Source organism: Lytechinus pictus, unplaced genomic scaffold (genome assembly GCF_037042905.1).
Source record: "Lytechinus pictus isolate F3 Inbred unplaced genomic scaffold, Lp3.0 scaffold_19, whole genome shotgun sequence".
NCBI classification, from domain to species: domain Eukaryota; kingdom Metazoa; phylum Echinodermata; class Echinoidea; order Temnopleuroida; family Toxopneustidae; genus Lytechinus; species Lytechinus pictus.
In genome coordinates this window covers 6,151,926-6,178,112 of record NW_026974140.1, presented here as the reverse complement: position 1 = coordinate 6,178,112, position 26,187 = coordinate 6,151,926, and the positions used below count along the sequence as shown (strand labels likewise).

Genomic DNA, 26,187 nt, shown 5'->3' with positions numbered 1-26,187 from the left:
ACTTTTCTAGAGGGAAATAAGATGTTGCCATGGCAACGGGTCCTTTGCAAAATTGTTTCTTTTTAAATTAAATTCAAGCTTTACCAAGGCAACATTAATTTTTATCTTTATAAAGAACTCCTGCAGAACACTTTCTGTATTTTTTGTTCAAATGAGGGGGTCAAATCTTAAGCATACAGATTAAGTTAATTACATTTGTATTTTCCACCTGTCCATTGTCTTGTCAAACATGTTATTTTTGTAAATTAGATGTTATTTGGTTGCCATGGCAATGGCTTGAGATGTAATTTACACATTTAGCAACCAAAATATCTTCGATAAGCACAGTAAAGTTAGGGGAAATTAAAGATAAATCATATTCTACAACGTTTTTTTAATAAAATTTTTATTTTTCTGGGGAAAAACAAGCCGTTGCCATGGCAACGGACCAATTGGAACTTTCTTGATGATCTTGAATATTTCTAAATTTCATATGTATTCAATTGGGAGCCTGAAAATTATCATTTTGGTCATCTATATCATGTTTATTTACCATTTACATGGGAATGCATGTTATTTTGGAGAAATTAATCCGTTGCCATGGCAACGGCCGAAAATGGCATTTATAAATTTACCTCCCATCTTTAAAATAAATCTTACGGCATATACTAATACTTGTGAAAGTTTCATGCTTTAGTCATAATTTGCACAATTGTTCGGCTAATCCGCTCTACTAACAAAAGAAAGAAAGAGGAAAAAGTTCAAACTTCAAGCAAATAAAAACAATCCAATCATATAACAATAATCCTAATGATATTTGGTGTTTTTTTTTATATATTTTTAAAATTAAAAAAAAAACTAAAATATTTTAGAAATGAATAAAATACGGGACGTCTGGTCACCCTGGTCCTGGCCGAGTCAGTCCGAAGCTTGCATACATTCAGCGCGATCTAGCTCGAGAGTCGACTGGCTCGCGATCGCTCGTGTACGTCCGTCCATGTACTGTAGCGCCGATGTATTAGAGCATGCGCTCAGAGGGCGAGAGAGGGGTTTCCCCAGCTAGCTCCTTCGTCGATTAGTAGCGCATGCGCACAGTGTAGTTTAGAAAGTAAGATGGCAGCCCCCATCGAACGGGACGGCTGGCGATAAAATGTGGGTAAATTGGCGCTGATTTGACATGTTTCCACTGTTTTTTTACTGGTATGACATTGTATGAGAGATAATTGGCCGATAATTGCAATATATTAAACTTTACTGTCAATTTATCTTTTTCATTTTTCAAAACAAGCACTTGCCCGATCGGGCAATTGACTTTGAAAAATGCTTGCCCGCACGTCAATTTCACTTGCCCCGGGCAAGCGGGTTTGTCGCGCCCTGTTGCCAATTTGAGGATCTCCATAGCATTAGTGATCGCAATGTTCAAATGCTCATAACTTTCTCATTATTTGTCTGATTTTTCTCAAAGTTTCTTTGTTTTTATTCTTTGATTTTCTGTTTTGACACAAGCCTACTTGTTCCAAAGGTTTCATTCCCCTTCAACGATTTTTGCTCTAGATGTCTGATTTGGTTAATAATAGCAATATTGACTGGCCTGGGGGCGAAAGGACATATATTGCCCTCACAAAATTGATGTTTCTTTGATTTTTCTGTTTTCACACAAGCTATCTCATTCCAAACGTTTCATTCTCCTTTAAAATTCAGATATTTTAGAGTTTAAGAATGGGAATCTATAAGTGTCATGTTGAGCAGACTGGGCCTCTCAACTTTACCATTGTGACGTAATTGAAATGACGCGTCCCCGACCTGAGGACGCACTATTCAGCATTGTCTCAACTTGATTAACATTGTGACGTATAGCACTGCGCGACTCAAGGACGCGTACAAAAATGCGTGGAATACGCGGATGTTAGCTTTCTGCCTTATTGCCCGCTACATTTCCACACATTTTCTCATAGATATTCCTGAGCGGGCAATGAATTTGTCCGTGGTTAAACAAGTGGAAACTTATTGATCGACCACTTGATCACAGTCTCAAGCAGGCAACAATGTATTAAAGTTGCCCTGCTCAGATGTCTGATACGAATAATACACAATATCAGATGGTATAGCAGGTAGGTAGGGACAGAGGGTCATACAGCTCATATTTTACATAGTATCCAAATAACCCGGGGAGTGCTTTGTGAAACAAAAATCAATGATTTTTACTTAAAAATTTGTTCTAAGCCAATCAGATGCACATATTTTGATAAATTTATCAGTAAAAATCACTATGTTTCATGAAATGTTCCCCTGTTTGAAACAGAATGACAAGAAAAACATGCTCACCATGATGTAGGATCTGTGAATGTCTTCTGGAACCATTCTCCAAAGACCGGAGGATAAAGAGGCATCAGTTTATTCTCAAAGATATTCAGCTTCTCTCTGCAAACAAAATAGAGTGAACAAATACGTAGGGCTGAGGTGGTTGGAACCAAAGTGACGCTGGAATGCAACTATTTTCCTAAGTGGTGCAGCCCCAAAAGAAAATGTTCGCATTTGCGTCACTTGAAGAGTTCATAGTTTCACCAAACCTCTGATCAAAGGCTGTATATATTTTATTTATATCCGTCATTCCAATTGAATACATCGGATAAGAATATAGATCTAATTGAATGAATAACAATCTTCGAGAGATAATTCATTAATTCTTCAATTTAATTGACCACAAATGCGAATTGTGCGTGCACATGAGTTTGTTTTAGCCTAGCCCTGCCAATAGCCGTAAATATTTTTTGAACTATTTGAACGTAAATAGTGTCTGAACTATTTACGTCTGACATCACGGCTCTGGGTACTCTTCCCGGGTTGTGACGTCATTTTCAGGATTCATGGCATTTTTGCCAATTTTGTGACATCAGTTGGAAGTATCTCAGATGAGGATTGTAATGAGGGTGGTAGTTCACAATAATGGGATAAAGACTGGATTGGGATAAGCAAGGTATGTGTTTTGGCTTCATGTTTGGCATAAATTGCATGTTTTCCAAATTAACAATTTTTAACAGAGCATCTGTAATTAAATCGAAGGTTCATGTTTAAAACACATACGCACAAATAAAATGTCAAATGAATATTGATCAATAAAATTCTACAGCGTTAGTAATGTACATGTATACTTACTCAAGAGGTGCTGAGAGACTTGGAATCATAGCTTTGAGTTCACTACCTGATGTATACAAGCCTTTCTCCCTGAGAATATTACATGATTGAAATCAAATTAAATGGAAATCGAATTAAATTGAACTGAATAAATTATTGCTGAATTGAAATGAACTAGAATGGATTAAATGGAACCGGTTGGTATCTCACAAAGCTGCTCATAAAATCACCTGAGACTGAAACATTTTCTTAGGTGCTAAGTCAGTGAGATAGAGATACATCATTCAACACAATAAAGGGTCACCAGTCATGCATAAAGTCATTTATAGCTTACGGATAGCTTTATGAAACAGCCACTTGAACTGAAGAAAACTCAATTTTATTGAAATGAAATAAATTGAACAGAGATACAGGTTGAAATAAATCAATGAAAGGCAGAATGCATTGCACCATGCATCATAACAAGCTAAGCTAGTCCTACTAAACAACATCATTTCAAATTAAAATTAGATTATAATACACCCTCATTCCAATCCTCCTCCTAGCCTCAAGAAATCCCTATCATCTTTACACGGTCATTAACATCTCTAAAGAGATTATGATGGAAAGGCTCTCAATGAGGGTAAATATCCTTTTTTTAACTCATTGATAAAAGACTTCACAAAAAAAAAATAGTGGGAGAAATCACAGTAATCTCTCTATATTATAAACAATAAAATGGAGACAATAAATGCATGAGTCAGGAGACTGTAAAAATTGTTGCTTTTAAGAAAACATACATGTATCATTAAGGTTTCAGAGACTCCATCTGTCAATCAGAAGGACTTGGCATATTTAAGAACATACTATGATGTTACCTGTATATTTTATGTAGTATTGGTCTGAGTCCAGCTGTGTTTGGAACCCATTCAATCAAACCACATTCCTCATTGAGTGGGATCACAGTCTAAAATTTAAAAAGCAATTTAAAAAAATGCACTTTTCACTGAACAAAAATTGTTTTAACTACAGTGTTGTAAAATATCATTTACGGGTATGGAATAGAAATGAATAACTATTTTTCTCAAACTTTGGAATCTATCTATGCTGAATTCATTTTTCAAACTTGAATTTCAAGTAATGAATTATCTGAATAATGATTCCATCATCTTTTACTTTTCAAGCTACAGTTTATCAGAAAGTGAATATACTAGTAATATATAGACTGATGAAGAATGTCTTAAATGCTTGAGTCATCACTTTATACTATATTTTTTTATGTAGCTAGTGCTTAGAAACAATACATAATAAGTGCTATATAAATATCGTTTATCATTATGATTGAAATAATAACTTACATATGTTCTGATATGTAGCTCTCTCCTTCTGGATTCTACATCCTTTCTTAGACATTTGTTGATGATACCATTGAATTCCATGAGACGATTATCTTTCCTGAGATCATCCTGAAAAGACAGAGGTTACCATATGTAAAGCTTGTATTAATAGTTATGGTAATGAGTAAAAAAAAAAATTTGACTATATGGATGATTACTGAAAATCCATCAAACAGGAAGTGTCAGCCACATAACTTCTCTTTAAAAGATTGTTTGTGAAAATTAAGATTTCATGAAAGACATTCAACTACCTCTCCCCATAATTTAAACATTTTCAGTCCTCCAAGTTCTTTAATTAGAAATCAATATTTTAAAGGATATATTATGTGAATAATCATGAATTTTCCTATTCCCATAAAAAGTCTTTTCATACAAAATAATAAATAAGCAAATTATGATCTGTTTGTAATTCATATAAAGAGCATTCATTTATATTAATTTGTACACATCATCTTTCATTTATTGCAAGTATTATAATATACTTCATGCCATCTGGCAATGATTTTAATTGTAGATTTCCAAAAGCTTACTATATGACTATGACATGACATTTAAACATACTTAACCCTAAATAGACTGGGCTATTTCGACGCCTAAGAAGACTGGGGGGGGGGGCTGATTTATGATCTCGGCCGTCGATCGCGCGATCACGACGAAAATTTGCATGCGCGTTACCCATGGCATTATCCACAAAACAATAATATCAAATTCTGCGAAAAATCTCATTGCTCATTAATTATGCTAATTTATGCGTAAAATCATAAATTTGCTCTAATTAATAAAATAATGCCCCTAAAATGCTCATTTTTGTTTAACATACTCTAGATAGGCATCTGATCAAATTTCTTTTTCAAAAATTTCAACATCACATTTATTTTCTTATGTATTCTATTGTTTTCTAAATTTCTTATGTATTTCTTTGTTTTTCGACTTTTTGTTTTTTCAATGGAAATTGTCGGGGACTTTATTTTGACCATAAAAAAGATAAAATTAATTGATTTTAAGCAGTAAAAGGAAAAATAATGATACATTTTATGAATTTTTGTTAAAAACACTATTTGCCTTGGATTTGTACACAAATTCACGTTTTTGAGTAATTTTGGGTCTGCATGCACTTACAAAATGTTGCGTAATTTCGGAACCGCATACCCAGGGGTCACGATTTTGGTCTCCAAAGTTGCGCGAGACTTGAAAGTAAAAAGTCAGCGAGCGACGCGGTCAAAAATTTTCGAGCGGCAGATTTATCATGAAAAATGTAAAATTTACAAGAAATCCTTAGGCAAGTTTCATTTAAAGGATTTAAAACAAATATTAATCAATTTTTATACGGTTAAATTTACAATTCAAGTACATCTTGATAACATTCCTAACTTTTGATTTCTTTATGCCTACATTCATTCTCTATTCAAATAGCTTACCTTTGGTTTACACATCATGACATAGAGTCTACCATCACTGCCTTGAATTCCAATCTTCTTAGGTCTTTGTAAAGATGGAAGCACTTCCACCTGCAATGGTAAATCCAATAAACCTAGTTCTAATTAAGGTAGCCTTGTCAAGCAATTGTTGCAAAAGTGCACAATACACTACACTTTTACATTCTAAGGCATGCACATAGCTGGGTTACCCTATTTACGTAATATTCATGTCATACAATGTATGTATTCACACTTTTCAGCCAACCATGACCTGCCAGGCCGCAAATAATTTTCCAAAATACATCCATTTACTTTGAAATTCATCAACATTTTCCAAAATACATCCATTTACTTTGATAATCATCAACTTTTCAAATCTTATTATTCTTAGAATCATATTCTCAATCATACATGTACCATCGTTTATCAGTCCATACCATGTGATGTTTGTAGTTGTAGTATATTTTTATCTGACAACTGCCATTTTGAGCAAATAAATATATATATATATAACCCTGACAACCAAGAAATAGGAACAAATTACTAAAGAAATCAAATACTACTCATTAAAACACTTACAGTATCATCAATTCCAATGATATAAACCTCAGTCAACGGGAAGGGATCGTGAGTATGATGTACTGACTGACTGCTGGGTAAAGTGACTGTCATGAATGACTGAAGAGGGACGATGATCTTACTGAAGTTGCTGTAATATCATAATAGTAATATTATGTTTTATACTTGACAATGAAGGTTCAAATAGTTATAAAAGGTGATTATTTACATGAGATTTAATCATAATAAACGGGTAGGGATATTTACAATCTATCCTCTAATCCATGCAATATTTTATGCTTGCACATCAGACCAAATTGTTTAAAACTTTGATTTATCGAAAAATAATAGCAATACAAACTAATTTTTCAGCCAAATTCATATACAAATGATTTGTTTGTAATAACTTATTTAAAAAAATCTTTATTTGTTTGTAATAACTTATTAAAAAAATCTTTATACAAAAGCCTTCCTGATATAATTTATCACAAATACAAAAAATGAAAAGCTGAAAAAATATAAACATGTAAGATTCAATAGGGAAACCCTAATATACCAAGTTCAGTATCACACATGAACTACAGCCTAATCACTGCACAAATTTGAATTGAAAGCTAAAGTCTTACTGTCCCATCAACCGTAAACAAATTAGATTAGAACTTACCCATCGGCTAGAAGTCTCTTGAGAGATCTGAAATCATTGTTAATGCTGAGTCTTTGACAGCCTGTTTCTACCTGTCTATTGCACAGATCTAGTAATCTATCAGTCAGTTTAGTAGCATCCTATTCAGATAATATTCAATGAGAGAAAATGAATCAATTCATTGCAACCATGACTATTGGATTATTCATAACATAAAAATGGTGTACACAAACATAACACAAAAGAAATATTGTTTGAACTTTATGGGGAAAGCAGAGTCTTGCCACAGAACTATACTGGTCACTTTGTCATTGAAATTTGTTTGTGTTTAGCTGTAACCATGGTAGTTAACATTGGAAGGCAAAATTATTAAGTTGAACGTAACTGTAAATATTGAGCACTTGCAAGATGGTACACATACACAGGGTCTCACTGAAAGACATTAATTGCTGAGGAATGCAGTGTAAATCTAAAAAGAAAATTATCTGCTCGTATGATAAATTGAAAATAGCTATACAATGTAAAAAAAAAATACAACATAACTTTGAAATTGACATAAAGAGAAATAATTCAGCATTTAGCCGATCTTCCTGTATTCTACAGCAGAGAAGAACCAGACTTGAATAATGTATTATCATAAATTTGGTGACACTTACATGGATGAATTTCTGCAGCTTCTTATCCAATGTCTTAGCTCGACTGAAGATTTCAGCACATCGCCTCTGCCTCATTTGATACGAACTCTGAAAAGTAAAAAATAATAATCAAACATATTTGTTCATTGATTTGATTATAAAGAGGACCTCCAAGAAATCATGATTCATAATTTTAATGATTTTATATATTTCAAAATGAATCAAACTAATTTTTACATTATTGGAAGAAAGAATAGTAATATTTGATATTTCATATTATGAAATACAAAACAAACAGTGAATGTGTGTTGGCATCCATTCCCTCATTTGCGTCCCACACATGATGTGCATATCACTTGGTTTTTGTTTTTGTTTACGCATTTTCAAAATTTATAACATGAATATCTCTGTTTGCAGAGCTAGACTTGTTCAATTTTGCTCTATTCATTTAACCCCTATGTTGGGATGGACTCGATTGTTAAACTACACTATGGATCTTGAATATGAGAAATGTACTATGGTTACCTTAGAGACAGCCATTGACATCCACACAGCCTGTTGAGGGAAGGCCACAACCACTCTAGCTATGATCTCCTGAAACAAAGATTCATGTCACAATAGTCAAATCAACAATCTTTACATTTCTTCACTATCCATTTTCTTAAGAATGATAGGCTGATGAGCATTGTTAACACGGTAGTTACCCATGTATGGCAAAGTTATAATAACTTTTATGCAACAGGCCCTGAACCTTCTTGCACGATCTTGTAGTTAACAGTCTGAAAGTACATCTACTAGCCCACCACACCTCTACTTACATGTATATAAGGCACCGTCTAATCCACTTTGAACTATGACTTAATGCAGGAATTCTTCTTAACATCATCCCATTCTAATATACCATATTCTTCATTAGAAGAAAAATTGATGATGGGATTTCAGAAAACTGTTGTGTAATCCTACGTGAAGCAAAGCCATTGGACACAGATTTTGTCAAGGTTTCTAAGAAGATATAATGGCTTTACCTGTAGCTGAAGGGAGACTTCTTTGTGTGAGTGGCAGATCCTAGAGATGAGTTGAGAGAAGGACGTCAGAAACTGATATGGAGCTAGCCTATCTGTGAACTCGGCAATGATCTATAAAGAAATCAATGAGAAACAGAGCTATCAAGTTTATCTGGTGAGCCGAGAATAACATATCGAGCACATGGTGAATGGAGTTACAAAACATGGCTGAATAAATTATCAGCCATGTACTTAATACACTCAACCTTGTAATAGTACAATTTATTGGGACTGCCCATGATGTAGAGGGTGTCTATAGGAATTACAGAATTCAATAAGCGAAGGATTCATTCATACTGACCTTATGAAGTTTAGCCATGGCTTGTGCAGCTTTATTGACCTTGTTGCCTTTCTCTAGGTCAGAAACATGAGCGCCGTAATCTAACCAGAGAGTGAGTAGGCGTGGCATGGACTGGTAGATGTACTGATTACCATACATCAAAGATTGACCAAAGTTCTTCACCACATGTACAACGAACTCCCTGACAAGACAAGTGAGGAATAGGGGGACCATTTCATTAAGACAACAATTTAATAAAGATTCACTATCTTATTTAGACTTACAACTATTGAAACTTTTACCCTATTGTTACTACCATGGTCACAATTTTTTTTTATTTTATAAAAAGATACAAATTTACAACATTTACATTCACAAACAAAACAAGTCACACAAACAAGAAAAAGACATATTTTTCACATACAAAAAAAATAATCAAATGGAATTGGGTCACTGCAAAAGTTCAAAAGACTTGAATTTGTCGAGGCTGAGGCCAGAACTGGGATTCTTTTTTTTTTTTTGCAAAAGACAATTTTTAAGGTAAGTAATCAAAAGACAGGTCTTTTGATTAGGTATTGATCACAATCAAGGATTTCATGGAAGTTACAATAGTTGTGATAGTCTTTATGAAACAGACCCATGATGGTATAAAACTCTGATATAACTTGAAATTCTGAGATTCATGAAGACTGATGATGGGAGAGACTTTAAAATATTAATACAAAAAGAAATTCTAATGAAATAAATTCAGATAGAAAATGTCATAATTCTAATTTAAAACAAAAATCCTGCAATAATTATTGTACAAAAATCGGATTATCTTTAAGATTTTGTTGCTTGCTTTTCATAGTATTCTTGGATCAGCACCACAATACAGTCTTTTATTTATCAATTACTACAGACCAAGCAGGTCTTTGCGCTCATCCACTTCTGGTTTCCTTGTTATTCCAAAAGTTTAAAAAACTTGGGGGGGAGATCATTTGCTATTGCATGCCCCATTTTGTGGAACAGCCTTCCTGAAGACATAAAAAAATGTACCTCTGTCAAAACTTTCGAAAATCTTCTAAAAACTTTTTTATTTAACTCTTTATGCGCCTTGAGCACTCTACAGAGTGGATTTGGCACTTTATAAGTCACATTATTATTATCATTTATTATTACACATCGTTTCTCAATGATAATGGCAAAGTTAACATTAAAGTTTATGTGCTTCTACGTTTCACACTTCCAATAAGCCCAATGAACTCAGTTTAATCTCAAATCTTTACAATTCTAAATAATCATATTACTAAAAGTCTTTGAATTTTTACCCTGCTTTCTCTGGTCTATCCGCAAAGCTGAGCATCAGACGGTCATAGTACTTGGCCAGATAGAAGTGACCATCTTCCCATTCTGAGTTGACCTCGGTCACTGACATGTATTGCTTCATTACAGAGTTACTCTGAAACTTGGCTGTGTCCTCCATGAAGCGACCAACCAGCAGCAAAGCCTTCAAATAGATTGTTAAAGTGGAGCAAAGCAACCACATTTATACAAATCAATGACATATCATAACTTTTAAAACATCTATGATAGAGAGGATCAATGGTTTCACAAATGAGACACAGAAAAAAGCAAATTTCTTGAATATTTCTGACAAAAAAGGGGGAAAAGAGGTTATCACTTCAATAAAAGTCAATCATTTCTCACAAAAGGGCAATAAACAAATCTTTATGGTTGTTTCATTAAGAAATTTGCCCCCCTCCCCGAAATTTTAAAATATCAAACTTAAACACTAAACATAAAACAATCTAATATTTTACCTTTGAATGGGCTAGCCTCTGTGCCTTTGCCTCTGGTGATTTGTCATTCTGTAGCCGGTTGCCATGGGAGAAGTGCTTGGCCACGCCCTTCTGCAGGTCAATCAAGGCTTGATGACAGTCACCCTATAGAGAGGAGAGACATTACACCCAACTTGACAGGGACCAGCTTTCAAGGGGAATTTGATTTTGGGTACTTGCAGAGTAACAGATGTTGTCCACTACCCAGACAAATAAAGTAAGGCAATTAAATTGCAAATTAGTGCACAATATTTTGCCTTTTAAAGATAACCTTTTCAAATGGAAGATCTCTACAAATATTATTTACTCATTTTGTAACGAACCTGAATCATCTACTCACATTTTTTTAAATGTCACCAAGTAGCTGAATTTAGGGAAAGGGTTCGGAAATTAATATTATATTGGTTTCAAAAAGACAGATATTTAGAAGAAAAAAAAGATATTGTAATTGGCTTTAACATCAGTGAGTCTATATTTAATTTGATTAACCTCTTATCAGTTTATGTGCAATATGCAGTTTACCAGGTATATGTAACTTCTGAAGGTTTCCATGGTGAAGAGGAATAGTGTAGAAGGTTTCACAGTACACCATTTATCTTTCTTGGGCAATTGTTGGTCCTGAAAAGGACCAACCAAACTCGACATTTTGACAAGTGTGTTCTTTTCGTGTCCTGAAGACGACAAGAACACAATTGTCAAAACGTCAAGTTTGAGTGGTCCTTTTCAGGACCAACAATAGCCCAAGAAAGATACATGGTGTACTGTGAAACCTACTACATTATTACAAGGCATATACGTTAAACTACTTTCGGAATAAATTGTTTAAAAGTCATTCAATTTGGATGGTATTTAAAGGTTATTTCAGGTATCATTTTAAGCGGCAAAACAAAAATAAGAAAGATGTATTAGAAGAACTTGATATGTTTCTGTTCTGGATATTCTTACCCTTTCTGCATCTGCATAAACTCACTTTTTTTCTACACCTGTTGATTAGTTTTTGTTAAAATGTGATTATATTGTTTTGATTTCATGAAATGAAGTACCTCAGCAGAAAAAAAGAAAAACAAAATCTAGCTTTACAATTATCTGACCTTATGAACTGATCTTTATACTCTATCTACTGCCTCACAAGGTTAATTCATTACATCACTTGCCTCTAAATACCTGTAAGTTTCTGCATATATGCTTTGGAATGACATATTCATAAACAAATCAATACAAAGTTGACGAGTGTGCTTGATTTATTTTTATTTGTTTATTTAACTAATAACTACCCCTCTTGAGTATCCATAATTTCTTTCAAGCATGAATATGTGAGGAATAATAATGTAAGATAATACCTTTCCCCAAAGCCACTTTGCTTTCTCAATGCACAGTTCTGGTAAGGAGTAGAGTCCAGCGTTTAGGAGAGAACTATAGGCACCCTGGAGATGACCCGCCCTTAACATAAAAATCAATAAATGAAAGAATCAATCAATCAAACAATTATCAAATTAGTGAACAAATGAATGAATAAATGGTTGGCAGGTTGATTGATTGAACAAACAAAAGAATAATGAAGGAATGACGACATGAATAAATTTATTTTGAACAAAAAAAACAAACTCTGAATTCTGTATCCTTTTTATTCATCATGTGACTCACTCTAATTCTTGAAACCTGAAACAAAAATGATTCAATGTACTTTATTGTATATATTAATGCATGCTGTTACAAAGACAAAGTTTGTTAACATTAACAGTATAGGGAAGGTAAAAACAAATAAGGGTATTAACTACTCACTTTCTTGCAACTTTAGCACTCTTCAGCCAGCAGTAACCGATGTCTTTATCCAGCTCTGTTCTCTCTGTGTTGGGAGGGCTGGAACACACCAAAATAACAAAAAATTCTCCATGAATGTTAATAAAAATGACCATATCTAACTCCTCATTCATGCAATGATGGAAACAAATAAAAGGATATCATTTAACAGTTTCAATTTAAAAGAATTCAAATACATTAGCTTTGAATTACTAGTAATACTTGTAGGTCCCTAATAGCCAGGATCATCATTTAACAAAAAAAAATAGTTGACACATTACAGGGGGTTTAATCAATTTTACATATCAGCTGATTTTAACCTGATATTCATGCAATTATTCTTTAAAATAATTAACTGAATGAATTTTCTAAGTGTGCCTTACTTGTTAAGTCCTAGTATACTTCTTCGTAGACATAGCATGGGTTCTTGTGTTCTGAATGATGATTGGGCCATAGTTTGCCTGGCATCCCACCATTCCATCAGCTCAGCTTGTGATTGGCTCTTACAATCACCCCCAGCAGAGAATCCAAGGAGATTGGTGACCCCTAGATCCAGGTCACAGAGCATGTGCAGTCTGCAATATAAACCAAAACAGAGATTGTACAAGTATATATTAAAACAAGGAAGATGTAGAGTAGGGTAGGTCCATGTAACAGATATGGCACTTAGGACAGTTTTCGAAGCATCACACCTTAAAATTTAAAGTATTCAAACAGTTCTTGCTGAGTTCAATAGACACATGGAATACCGGTGTGTTGGCTCAGTTGGTAGAGCGTCCGTCTCACAACCAGGAGATCGGCGGTTCAAACCCCGGCCACGTCAGACCAAAAGACGTTAAAAGATGGGAGTTGCTGCTACCCTGTTTGGCGTTCAACGATAAAAGGGATAGAGCCTCGTCGATCTGGCGCTGCACAGCGGCTGCCGGGCCCACGAACAATTGGGCAAAGCAGATTTTCGGAGTATTTCATTTCATGTCTATTTCGAGCAATAAAATATGGATTTTCATCCTTTTTTTTTTTTTTTTTCACATTAAACATTGTGTTCCATTCAAAATTATTCGGCCAAACTTTATGGAACAATTGTAGAGAAAATGCAATTATTATGCACACAATATCATGTCTGTCACGAAACACAAGTGCAAAAACTTACTAAAATTGTGTATTTCAACTGAATAATTTTTTTCATTTCTTTGGGAGTGTATCCTACCTTGCTATATATTCATATGCTCTTTGATATGAGCCTTTCTCCATGCTTGCAGCTGAGAGTGGTCCCATCTGAGCACTCCTAGCCAGCTGTAACTGAGTTCGGAACTCTTCTTGATTCTGGGTGATCAATAAAAATATGCACGACACTTATAACAAATATTCTATACAAATATGATTGAACAAGAATCAATAGAGAAAAATCAACCAAGAAAACGGAGAAGAAATTTTATTAAAATTTTATGCCTACTTGCACTGGGTGCCCCTCTCCCCCCCCCCCCCCCCCGAACATAAACAAATGAATTCCTGGTTCCAAGTTGTGACACAGCACATAAAAATACTTTGGAACTTGGCTTGACCAAATTTATAACAATTTATTTAGTACACTGTCTGCACATTAACTTCTCAAATTGCTACCAACGGTGGCACCTAAGAGGGATATCGACAATACTCCCCCACCCAGGACCTTGCCTCCACAACCCCTGCCCCTCCCCATCGAGCTCCTGGATTACAATTTTGTTTAATAGAGAAGTTATCATTCTTAGCACACAAGTACCAATATGGATAAGTATACAAGCAATAATTTTGTTTATTATAAAGTCAAGTAATATTTTTGTCAGTGCCCTATATTTTTCTTTCGCCTTCCAAATTACCCCCTATCTTAAAAATCCTGATTCTCCTACTGGTTCCTCACATACCCCTTCTCTAGCAGCCAGTAATGTCTTCCCCAGGAGGATGTTCCAATCACTGTTGTGTCCTTCATGTTTGAGATTGGATTCAAGATCATCCCATTTAGCTAGCTTCCAGCATGCCTCAACGCGATAGGAATTCAGTTGGCTTGACCAGTCTGACCTAAGGGGGACATAAAGAGAATGCCTCATATTTACAACTTATTGAATTTAACTATTTTTGTACATGATACGCCAAAGGCTTTCCAGTTGGGCTTAACTGAACAATCAATTGTAGGTTTTATGGAAAGATGTCCAGAATGCACCATGTTTCTTAAATATTGATAACAATGGGAAGTTTCAACACTAATAGAAATAGTTCCGACTGTCTATGAGCAAATTTGTCCTTGAATTTGCAATTGATAATGGTTAAAGAAACAGGGTTCTGTGTTTGTAAAGGGGGGGTGGTATCTGGTCTTATAGGCCTGTTTTCTGAACTCCTGTTTAAATTAAACCCTGTGTTGTGGTTTAACTATGGAGAGCCAATAGGGTCACAAATCCCTAACAGTACACATTCAATTTACTAACTCACATGACACCTAAATTGTTCATAATAGTCTGGGAATGATAACTGAAGTATTTTTTATCATTATGAAAGAAAAAGGAAACAAAATAGTAACATAAGAAATATACAATATAAACATAATTTTTTAAATTTTGGCTTCCATTATTTCAGCACAGAGTTAGACCGTGGTCTCAGTTCAACCTGACTTCAGAATACGGGCCATAGTGTCTCCATATTGCAAATTTTGACCGTCTCTGTGACCTGACACTGACCCCTGCAATAATTAATCCTTCCTTAATCTGAGAGTTAGGGTTTGATGTTCTGATTAAACACAAAGACTAGGATTAGCCTAACAATTAGTAACAGGTGTATATACTTGGCTTAATAATGTGCAGATTTTCCACAAGAGCCATTGGTGACAGAGAAAATGTCATGGCATTCGGTCTCTTCCATCCTTCGGTTTGGTTTGGTTTATTTTTTCATATCTCATAAAATATCAAATACAATGTAACGTCCATCGAAAGACAGTAAATCATTATTAATAAAATAATACAATACATCACAATTATTCATAATAAATAAGACAAATGTTATACAATTTAACATTCAGATTGGAGACAGATATATCAATAAGATGAGGATATGAAGGGCAAACTATTACAAATCCTTCCCTCATACCTTTGTGAAAGCACCCCATTAACATGAACCAATGCAGTATTGAGCTGACCAAGGTCAAGGAGACATCTAACTAATCCTTTATGATGACCCATCTCTCCTGTCTCAAGCTGTGTAGCTCTCTCATAACATGCCACTGCATCCTGAAGGTTACCTGAATGAGATTAAGCAAATACCTTATTGAGATACATACATGGCAAAGGCACAAATTTTAATAAATATTGATAAATCAAGTTCGGTTGAGCAGTGGCTACAAAATAATGAACATATGCTGTGTTTTTATATAGTTTTGCACTTTTGCACGGCACTTATCAGATCTTTAGCTCTCTAAACGCCTTATAGATACATAATACGCTGTTCATCAAATCCAATCCAACATTCAAAATAACAAAGGGTAATGGGAGATTTTCACCCTCTGCACATAGCCCAAAGCTGCCAAGTTGTATTTTACATTTTCAGTATTCTTATCCCCCAAAATCAGTATTTTGACCAAAAAATCAGTATTTTTACCGTGTGAGATAAATATTTTGTATTTTCCCCCAAAAAAGTGTATTTCATAATAAAATGCTTGGCGCACTCGCCCATCACGGCGCTCAAGCTGCATGCAAGCTAAAATGTGCACTGCTCTTGCAGATGAAAAAAAAAAAAACATTGAAACTTGTGTATATCTCACACTGGTTTTTACAAAATGATTGAAAAAAAAACAAGTTACTTGAAATTACATTGATCTAATAACCATATTTGTGTACGTTTTATGAAATAGAGACATATAGAGATAATTTTTCTCAATAAATTTCGATTTTGTAAAAAATAAAATAAAAAAAAACATATTTTTTAAAGAAAAAACGTACTGCCGTATTTTGGTTGCAAAAACGTACTAAATACGGAAAAATCGTACTACTTGGCAGCTCTGATAGCCCCATACAATTTTTTTTTTTTTTGGGAGGGGGCAACCACATCATTTAGAGTCATGCAGGATATGTCACAAAAATGCAAAAAGATTATGGTCATTCATACCGGTGCTCTCATGGTCATGGATCTGTTCTCTGAAGCTCGGTTCCTGGAGTCTGATCGCAGAAACCCCCAATACACCATCAGGTTCATCCATAGCTATGTATAGTTTCTATAAAGACCAATAACATCATATTTCAGTGTTTATGAATACATGGTGGTAATCATCTTGATTTTGATTGCAGACACCCCTATTAAATACACCATCAGGTTCATCCATAGCTATGTATAGTTTCTATAAAGACCAATAACATCATATTTCAGTGTTTATGAATACATGGTGGTAATCATCTTGATTTTGATTGCAGACACCCCTATTAAATACACCATCAGGTTCACCCATAGCTATGTATAGTTTCTATAAAGACCAATAACATCATATTTCAGTGTTTATGAATACATGGTGGTAATCATCTAGCTTTTGATTGCAGACACCCCTATTAAATACACCATCAGGTTCATCCATAGCTATGTATAGTTTCTAAAAAGACCAATAACATCATATTTCAGTGTTTATGAATACATGGTGGTAATCATCTTGATTTTGATTGCAGACACCCCTATTAAATACACCATCAGGTTCATCCATAGCTATGTATAGTTTCTAAAAAGACCAATAACATCATATTTCAGTGTTTATGAATACATGGTGGTAATCATCTAGATTTTGATTGCAGACACCCCTATTAAATACACCATCAGGTTCATCCATAGCTATGTATAGTTTCTATAAAGACCAATAACATCATATTTCAGTGTTTATGAAAACATGGTGGTAATCATCTTGATTTTGATTGTAGACACCCCTATTAAATACACCATCAGGTTCATCCATAGCTATGTATAGTTTCTATAAAGACCAATAACATCATATTTCAGTGTTTATGAATACATGGTGGTAATCATCTAGATTTTGATTGCAGACACCCCTATTAAATACACCATCAGGTTCATCCATAGCTATGTATAGTTTCTATAAAGACCAATAACATCATATTTCAGTGTTTATGAAAACATGGTGGTAATCATCTTGATTTTGATTGCAGACACCCCTATTAAATACACCATCAGGTTCATCCATAGCTATGTATAGTTTCTATAAAGACCAATAACATCATATTTAAGTGTTTATGAATACATGGTGGTAATCATCTCGATTTTGATTGCAGACACCCCTATTAAATACACCATCAGGTTCATCCATAGCTATGTAAAGTTTCTAAAAAGACCAATGGTATGACAGTGTTTATGAATACATGATGGTACATGTAATCATCTTAAGTCTGATCGCAGATGTCCCTAATACGGTTTATTTTCAATTGGTCCAATGCCAATTGGTCCAATGCCAATTCGTTCAATAACCAACTCGTCTACTTTCATTTGGTCTACCTACCATCAGTTCGTCCACTATCCACATGTTCTCATTGTCATTTCGTCCATTCCATCTAATACCCAGTTGGTCCAATAGCCATTTAGTCTATATACTGTTTGATCTAATTGGACCAAGTGTTAATTGGGTGAATGATTTAACAATAAAATAGATATTAGACCAACTGGCTGTCGCTGAGACGAAATGGTCACAGACAAACTGGTGCTTAGACGAAATGATGATTGGACCAATTGGTTATTGGACCGAATGGTTGTTAGATGAAATGTTGATGTACGGAATGGCATTAGACTAAATGAAGGTAGATTATGTGATGAGTGGGCGAGTTGGCAATTTACCCCTAATACACCATCAACTTCATCCATAGCTATGTACAGTTTATACATAGACCAATAATAATCAAATAATGATAATGGGTTCTTATGTAGAGGTCATATCTGTCAGGTGTGATGCTCCTAATGCTCTACTATTATTACCACAGCATTAGCATAGATACCTATAGGGAGCCTTGGGATATAGCCATACCTGCAGAAAACCCAAATGGTTTTGAACATCTTGATTGTTTGAAAAGATGTAACCCTCAAAGTGCATCAGAGATCTGGCATAGGCTCGGCAGTTGAAGGACGCCCTCGCTAGGATGTCCTGTGGGATTTCCTGTAGGAACACCTTCACACACTCAAGGTATCTTTCAATAGAGGCTATTTCACCTGTAATATATAAGGAATACGGACTTAGCATCACAACAATCAATTCTAAATATCATTTACAACTGAAATACAATAAAGGACATAATTCATTATTTTTATTTACTTGATGTAAATCTTACCTATTTTTTCTTTAAATAAATTTACGAACGGAATACAGAATAACTCACAATGATGCATACATCAAAGATCATGATGATTATTTTGAAATTAAATATATCATGAAGAAGGAAAGCCAATTAAGCTGAACTTGAAAGAACAGCAATATCTTTTTTCATATTCATAATCTAATAAGTGATGGGGAGAATGAAGATAAAAATGGAAAGAAGCAGAACTCAGAGAAGGAAAGGAGAGAAAGATGGAGGTGAAAACAAAAATGGAGAGGAGGGGGAGAGAGGAAGAGAAAGAAAGAACCAATCTAAAAGCCACTCTCTAAAACTCACCAGAGTTGCTTGCCCCTCGCCTACTCTTAGCAGCCTGAAGGATCTGCATACGTTGTCTCTTCCAGTTAGTCAGGTGATCAAGAACAGAGAAGACCGTTTGAGCGCTCATGTGACGATCTTCACTAGGTCTCTGATCCTCTACTCTCTCTGCATGGGTCAGTACAGCTAGAAGCTCATTCTGAATCTATAATTGAATCGATAAATGATTACGTTGGACCCTGATTAATACAACTTGTGATTTAAGTTATAATTCTAGGTTATCAGCTACTGGAATCCTGCATTTTTATTAATCAAGAGCATGTTTGTCATAGAATTCCATATAGTGATTTTAATCTTTTTAATGGATTCTTAAACACCTTATTCTTATTCAAGAATTGTTGAATGCAGAATTTTTCTATAATGAAACGCCAAGCAAGACCAAGTGATCTTTGTCATTAGTTGATGGAATAAATACTCTAATGCTATGAAGACATCTTAATTCCAAACCTCTTGCTTATCATCATCATTGGCATCAAGTAGTGCATAGAGTAGTGTGTATGGAAGCAGAAACATGGCTGTGTGGATGTCATGTTTGATGATCATGCTACACGCTCGGAAGATACGACCAGGCTTGTTGGCTTTAACCTAGGCAATGAAAGAAAGGATGCAAAACAAACTGAAAGGACAGACATGATACCTTGGTATAAATGATGATCATGTTGTTATTATTGTAATGTGAAGCAAAACATACAATCATACATGTACAGTATGTATGATTAAATTTATCAATAAATCACAAAATTTCCAGAAATCTGGGATTCTTTAACATTAAAAACCAAAGCAAAACTATGGAAGCCTTTGAAATGACCAAGAATCCGATGATTTAGCTTACATTGTAGTTTGTCTGGTATCTGGAATTCAATTAAATCAATAACATGTTGGATGGTATGGAAGTGTGATAATTTTCTTAAACACCAATTGATATCAAATTAAGACTGAGAATGAGATATAATTTAATTTTGTTACATTGTTTTTATTAAAAGCATGCATTCTATTCTTGACATTTTTCATCCTTAAGTTGCATCCAAGAAACCAGATTTTGAATGCCACGAAATGACCAACCTTTTTGCACGTCTGACCACATTATTACTTCACTTTCTGAACCACTCAAGCCATAATCAGCATTACACCTCATATGATGCATGAAGACAAATCATTGGGAAATGTAAAGCATATAGGGGGGGGCGGCAGTCAGATATATATCTTTTATGGAACTGTCCTAAAGAGCTCAGGCTCCTACAATGACATACAATGTACACATACATAAGCCAGTCTTACCTTGGTGACCAGGTAACTGGTCCAGGTGCACACCCAATCTTTGAAGGTCTTGACCTTCTTGCTGCGATATATGGGGTGAACAGTCACTTTGCTGATAGATGAAGCTGCTGAGGGAATGTACTTGGTGTTTTGGAGAGGGGATAAGATTTCCTGGATATGCTCAGGGAAGCGCCGCCACAGTTGCCTGCCAGGTCTATAACATAAGATACATTTAACCTGCGATACATTTTGATCTTGATACTGTAGGTTGTTCGCTCAATAATCATAAAAGTGTAAAATTACATTTTATAGGTTAATCAGTTCAAGGATACAATGTTACCAATTTTGTTCTGAACAGCTTGACAAATGATTAACATGGTCTAATTATCTGAAGAAAGGTGCAGGAACAATGAAATTTGGTAACAAGTGGAATGCCTCTGGCGGTCTCACCTGCATCACGCGATTAAATATAGCAGCAGTGCTGACTTTGAAAACTACTATAAAATAATTATTCACAAAAAACACCATTCATATAATGATACAATACTACGTTCATCATTACGTCAAACCCCCGTTTGGAGAAAGACCGCAGTTCAGATTGCAAACTGCGGGGTTATACCCCATTTTCCATTTGGGAATCCCAAAAATCATTTCCAAGCCCTTATCAACCGTGCTTGATCAGGTAATCCCGGGGTAATCCCCGCTGTCTCAATTTCACCTCCACAGGCCAGTATATGAGCATTGAGCAAAGAACGAAAAGATAAACAGCTGTGCTATTACGTAAGACTTCTCTGCCTGTAGTAGGACCTTCGGAATGAAATTATTGTATTTGATATTTAATCACGTTTTCAAAGGCATATTGTATTCAGTAATCCAATGTTAGTCCATTTTCAATTTCGAACGAAGAAAATCGACCTCGAAATAAGGAAAGCAAGCAAATAAAAATGACGGCATGCTTTGCAGGGACCGGGCTCAGCGCTGCGCATGCATATATATCCCATAGTTTCTGTCCAGCAAGAAAATATGGGATGCATGCCGTTCAATTCGCGCATTGATACAGTCCTAACGTTCGGAAAAAAAAGTAATGGCATACCAACATACACAGTAGAATAATCATGCGGCTGATATGCAAACAAATATGAAATCATTATTCTTTTTCCCCCCAAAGTCTTATTCTTAATTAAAATACAAACTATAACTGTAACTATTTTTTTTTATCGCAAACGTACTGTAGAAAAGGGGTGGATGAAGAAAATTGGCCTAGAAAGAAAAAAAAATAAGACAGCCAGAAAGAAAGAAAGGAAGGAAGGAAGGAAGGAAGGAAGGAAGGAAGGAAGGAAGGAAGGAAGGAAGGAAGGAAGGAAGGAAGGAAGGAAGGAAGGAAGGAAGGAAGGAAGGAAGGAAGGAAGGAAGGAAGGAAGGAAGGAAGGAAGGAAGGAAGGAAGGAAGGAAGGAAGGAAGGAAGGAAGGAGGAAGGAAGGAAGGAAGGAAGGAAGGAAGGAAGGAAGGAAGGAAGGAAGGAAGGAAGGAAGGAAGGAAGGAAAGAAAGAAAGAAAGAAAGAAAGAAAGAAAGAAAGAAAGAAAGAAAGAAAGAAAGAAAGAAAGAAAGAAAGAAAGAAAGAAAGAAAGAAAGAAAGAAAGAAAGAAAGAAAGAAAGAAAGAAAGAAAGAAAGAAAGAAAGAAAGAAAGAAAGAAAAAAAGACAGAAAGAAAGAAAGAAAGAAAGAAGAAAAAAGTTGCACTTTCACGTGTATACACGGAACTCCATAGCAGGCTCTTAGACGCTCACCAGGGGCCCGTAACACAAAGGTTAGCGATTGATCGTACGCTTGATTTTCACGATTGATTGTACATTGTAGTCAATGGAATCAATTGTAGAAAAATTTTCTACGATCATTGCTAAGATTTGTGTTACGGGCCCTGAACTACACACATTGCAATCCATCGTACATGTAAGTGGCACCCTGCTGTGACTGTATATGCCGGGCTGTTGTGTTATCTTCGAACCGAGGTCAAGAAACAGGTGTTTTGATACTTAAATTGCTTGCTTGGGGCAGTTAGGGTTTGTCGTACTTGGAGATGAGAATTGATGAGAAGGGAAACTGGGGTATAGTGTTCTCAAATGGAGGTTTTCGTCATGATTGATATTTGACCTTGATCATGTGACCTAAAACTTGTCAGTGATACTTGATTACCCCTATATCCACATTTTATACACTATATCTATAGACTTTAAAAGTTATGACAGCAATCTAATAATTACCTCTAAAATGGCCAAAGTTTAATGACCTTAAATGACCTTTGACTTTCATCATGTGACCTGAAACTCGCATGAGATGTTCAGTGATAATTGATGACTCTTATGTCCAAGTTTTATGAACTAGACCAATATACTTAGAGTTATGATGGTAATTCAACAAATACCCTCAACATGGCTTAAGTCCATTGACCTTTGACCTTGTTCATGTGACCTGAAACTCGCACAAGATGTTCAGTGATACTTGGTTACTCTTATGTCCATGTTTTATGAACTAGACCAATACACTTACACGGATATGATGGTAATTCAACAAATACCCCCAACATGGCCAAAGTTCATTGACCTTAAATGACCTTTGACATTGGTCATGTGACCTGAAACTCAAACGGGATGTTTAAAGATACTTGATTACTCTTATGTCCAAGTTTCATGAATTAGATCCATAAACTTTCGAAGTTATGATGGTAATTCAACACTCAGATACCCCCATTATGGCCAAAGTTCTTTGACCTTTGACGTTGGTCATGTGACCTGAAATTCGCACAGGATGTTCAGTTATACCTGATTACTCTTATTCAACAGATACCCCCAATTTGGCCAAAGTTCATTGACCCTAAATTACCTTTGACCTTGGTCATGTGACGTGAAACTCAAGCAGAATGTTCAGTAATACTTGATTAACCTTATGTCCAAGTTTCATGAACTAGGTCCATATATTTTTTAAGTAATGACATTTCAAAAACTTAACCTTAGGTTAAGATTTTGATGTTGATTCCCCCAACATGGTCTAAGTTCATTGACCCTAAATGACCTTTGACCTTCGTCATGTGACCTAAAACTAAGGCAGGATGTTCAGTAATACTTGATTAACCTTATGGCCAAGTTTTATGAACTAGGTCCATATACTTTCTAAGTTATGCTGTCATTTCAAAACCTTAACCTTCGGTTAAGATTTGGTGTTGATGCCGCTGCCGCCGTCGGAAAAGCGGCGCCTATAGCAGAGCTGCCAACCTTGTGCAAGCAAAAAAAGGAATCATTATGGCCAAAAAAAGGAATTTCCAACAAAAAAAAGGAATGTGTTAAAACGAACCTTAAAACGACATGCGACAAACATCCAATGCAAAAAGTATGTATGCAGTGAACAATTAAAAAAAAGTTAATCTCTAGGCCTAGTCTGGGCTAAGTAACGGAGCGTTACAAATTGGACCCTTATTTTAATTAAGTCAGTACTCAGTAGCAGGGCTTGAATTAAGAATTGAGAGGGGCAAGGCCATTTTCAAATGGGCACTTTCAGCTTGGGGCAACCGGCAAAGTGGCCTGGCCTTGGATGCCCCAAAATTTCAAGGGGTATCAAGGCCATTCTAAAGGACATGAAGGCCACTTTTATTCTAGTCAAATGGGCACCTAGGCAAATTTTTCTAAAAATGACAAGTAGGCCTTTCATTTTGTAGTGCAACCTACTCCGGCACTTATCAAAGTGAAGATCTGTCGAGAAAAAATTCTTTCAGGGGCACCAAAATCAGTTCTGGTGAACATTTTTAGGGCCCCATTTTTCTGGGGCTTCCTTTCCACTTCTAAAATAATTAATTGTTTTATGTTGAGTTTCCTGACAAAACTACCAAATTGTAGACTAAGAGAAATATAAAAAAAAAGTTGACATCAATTCAGACTTCTCTTCCCAAGTAACATTGTTTTTGCCAAACAGTACCCTTTAAAATTAAAGTGTCATAAAATGGAAGTGTACATGTAACATTCCACAAATATAGAAAAATTATTCATAAATCAATCTAATCTAAAATTCAAATAGATCTATAGATAAGAAGTTGAAATCATTCCACAAAAGTCCCATCGTAAATCACTTCACGATGTGCACAGCTCAGCCTCAATCACACTGCACGCACACTCAATCATCCCCAGCAGTGACGGCACTATAGAGCAGACATCTAGGCCGCCAGAACCGGGGAAGAAATCTTCCCATTCCTGCTAAACTGAATGCTAAAGTGCCGACTTTTTAATGAATTCCAAAGGCAGTAGGACATCTCTCTAGTATAAATCATGTGAAACTATCGATAAATGTTGAATATCACCCAGAATTATTACTTCAAGGGACAATGAAGAGCTTTCCAGGTCTTTTCAAAGCCGAATTCATCGTATTTGTTTGATACGATTACGAGTTGATGAAAATTAACCAGACAGTACCGTTATCCGAAGGGAATTGATATTAATCAATTCAAGAAAATAGCCTCAAAATTTCATTTCTTTATCACAACAATTAATTTTAAAGTATATGAAAAATATATTTTGATGATTCAATCTTTAATATATATGATGAGTATTTTTGTAAAATTTTGCAAATGGAATAATAATTTCCCTCAAACCTCCAAATCCCCCTCCATTACAAATGGACTCTTCTCTTACTACATTTGGGAATTACCCTACTATTCATCGTACTCCTCGCTCTGCGCTGCAAGAACAAACGTTGGCTCGATCACCTGAAGAGTGTTGGCCCGTGCGTAAAGACAACGTATTAGCAGTAACGTTAGATCTAAATTCTGAAATCTGATTTTCGGATCGTTTTTTTGTACATAAAACATCACTTTATAGGAAAGAAATTACATGCAAATTTAAGATAAAATATATAAAATTCAGAAATATCGTACCTTAGACCGCAGTTACTGTTATTTCCTTTCAAATGATGATCAAAACATAATCATCCTCGATCCTTTCGTTTGTCATCGTAAGTTGCCATCTTGGATGACGTCATCATCCTTACAGACGTATTTACCAGTCGCTATACATCGCGATTCGTACCATGCATGCCGCTCGCATATTCAACTAACGTATATGTACGTGCACGCTATCAAATTATTAAAGTGCGTTGGAAAACCGGCCGGCGGGCGACTACGCACGCGCAAATACCAGGCTCATCTCGGGCTCAACCACTGAACTAGAAATACGTATTTCTAGTTCAGTGGGCTCAACACGCACTCCACATACATACAATTATGTACACACATTATCAAAATTGTCAAAAAACGTAATTTGAAAAGAAAAACCATAATGCCGTAATTTGAATGAAAAAACGTAATGATTACGGCAAAAACGTAATGGTTGGCAGCTCTGCTATAGCCTTCCATATATATATAGAGAAAACTTCCATAAAAAATCATAAAAAGGCAGCCACAAAATACACCTTAAAGCAGCTCCACATTCTTTATATACAGTAATATCACTTCATCATAGACGCTAGACTATTTTCGCAATTAAG

At 35.3% G+C, this 26,187-nt stretch overlaps 1 protein-coding gene across 1 annotated transcript in view; it reads right to left on the bottom strand.

The window, feature by feature from the left end:
• Positions 1-1,477: 1,477 nt before the first annotated feature.
• Positions 1,478-26,187, bottom strand: part of LOC129260973 (serine/threonine-protein kinase ATR-like) — a 71,731-nt gene continuing 47,021 nt past the window's right edge. Inside the window, exons 35-58 of the mRNA XM_054898992.2 lie at positions 20,682-20,874; positions 19,851-19,988; positions 19,365-19,548; positions 18,743-18,924; positions 16,837-16,942; positions 15,823-15,973; positions 14,610-14,763; positions 13,916-14,031; positions 13,092-13,283; positions 12,691-12,768; positions 12,249-12,348; positions 10,891-11,013; positions 10,399-10,577; positions 9,110-9,290; positions 8,770-8,880; positions 8,270-8,338; positions 7,766-7,852; positions 7,131-7,249; positions 6,488-6,617; positions 5,909-5,998; positions 4,452-4,559; positions 3,972-4,060; positions 3,136-3,204; positions 1,478-2,400 (exon numbers count right to left, since the gene is read on the bottom strand). Of these exons, the coding sequence (XP_054754967.2) occupies positions 2,301-2,400; positions 3,136-3,204; positions 3,972-4,060; positions 4,452-4,559; positions 5,909-5,998; positions 6,488-6,617; positions 7,131-7,249; positions 7,766-7,852; positions 8,270-8,338; positions 8,770-8,880; positions 9,110-9,290; positions 10,399-10,577; positions 10,891-11,013; positions 12,249-12,348; positions 12,691-12,768; positions 13,092-13,283; positions 13,916-14,031; positions 14,610-14,763; positions 15,823-15,973; positions 16,837-16,942; positions 18,743-18,924; positions 19,365-19,548; positions 19,851-19,988; positions 20,682-20,874 (3,049 nt within the window). The 3' untranslated portion in view covers positions 1,478-2,300. The remainder of the gene's footprint in view (positions 2,401-3,135; positions 3,205-3,971; positions 4,061-4,451; positions 4,560-5,908; positions 5,999-6,487; positions 6,618-7,130; positions 7,250-7,765; positions 7,853-8,269; positions 8,339-8,769; positions 8,881-9,109; positions 9,291-10,398; positions 10,578-10,890; positions 11,014-12,248; positions 12,349-12,690; positions 12,769-13,091; positions 13,284-13,915; positions 14,032-14,609; positions 14,764-15,822; positions 15,974-16,836; positions 16,943-18,742; positions 18,925-19,364; positions 19,549-19,850; positions 19,989-20,681; positions 20,875-26,187) is intronic.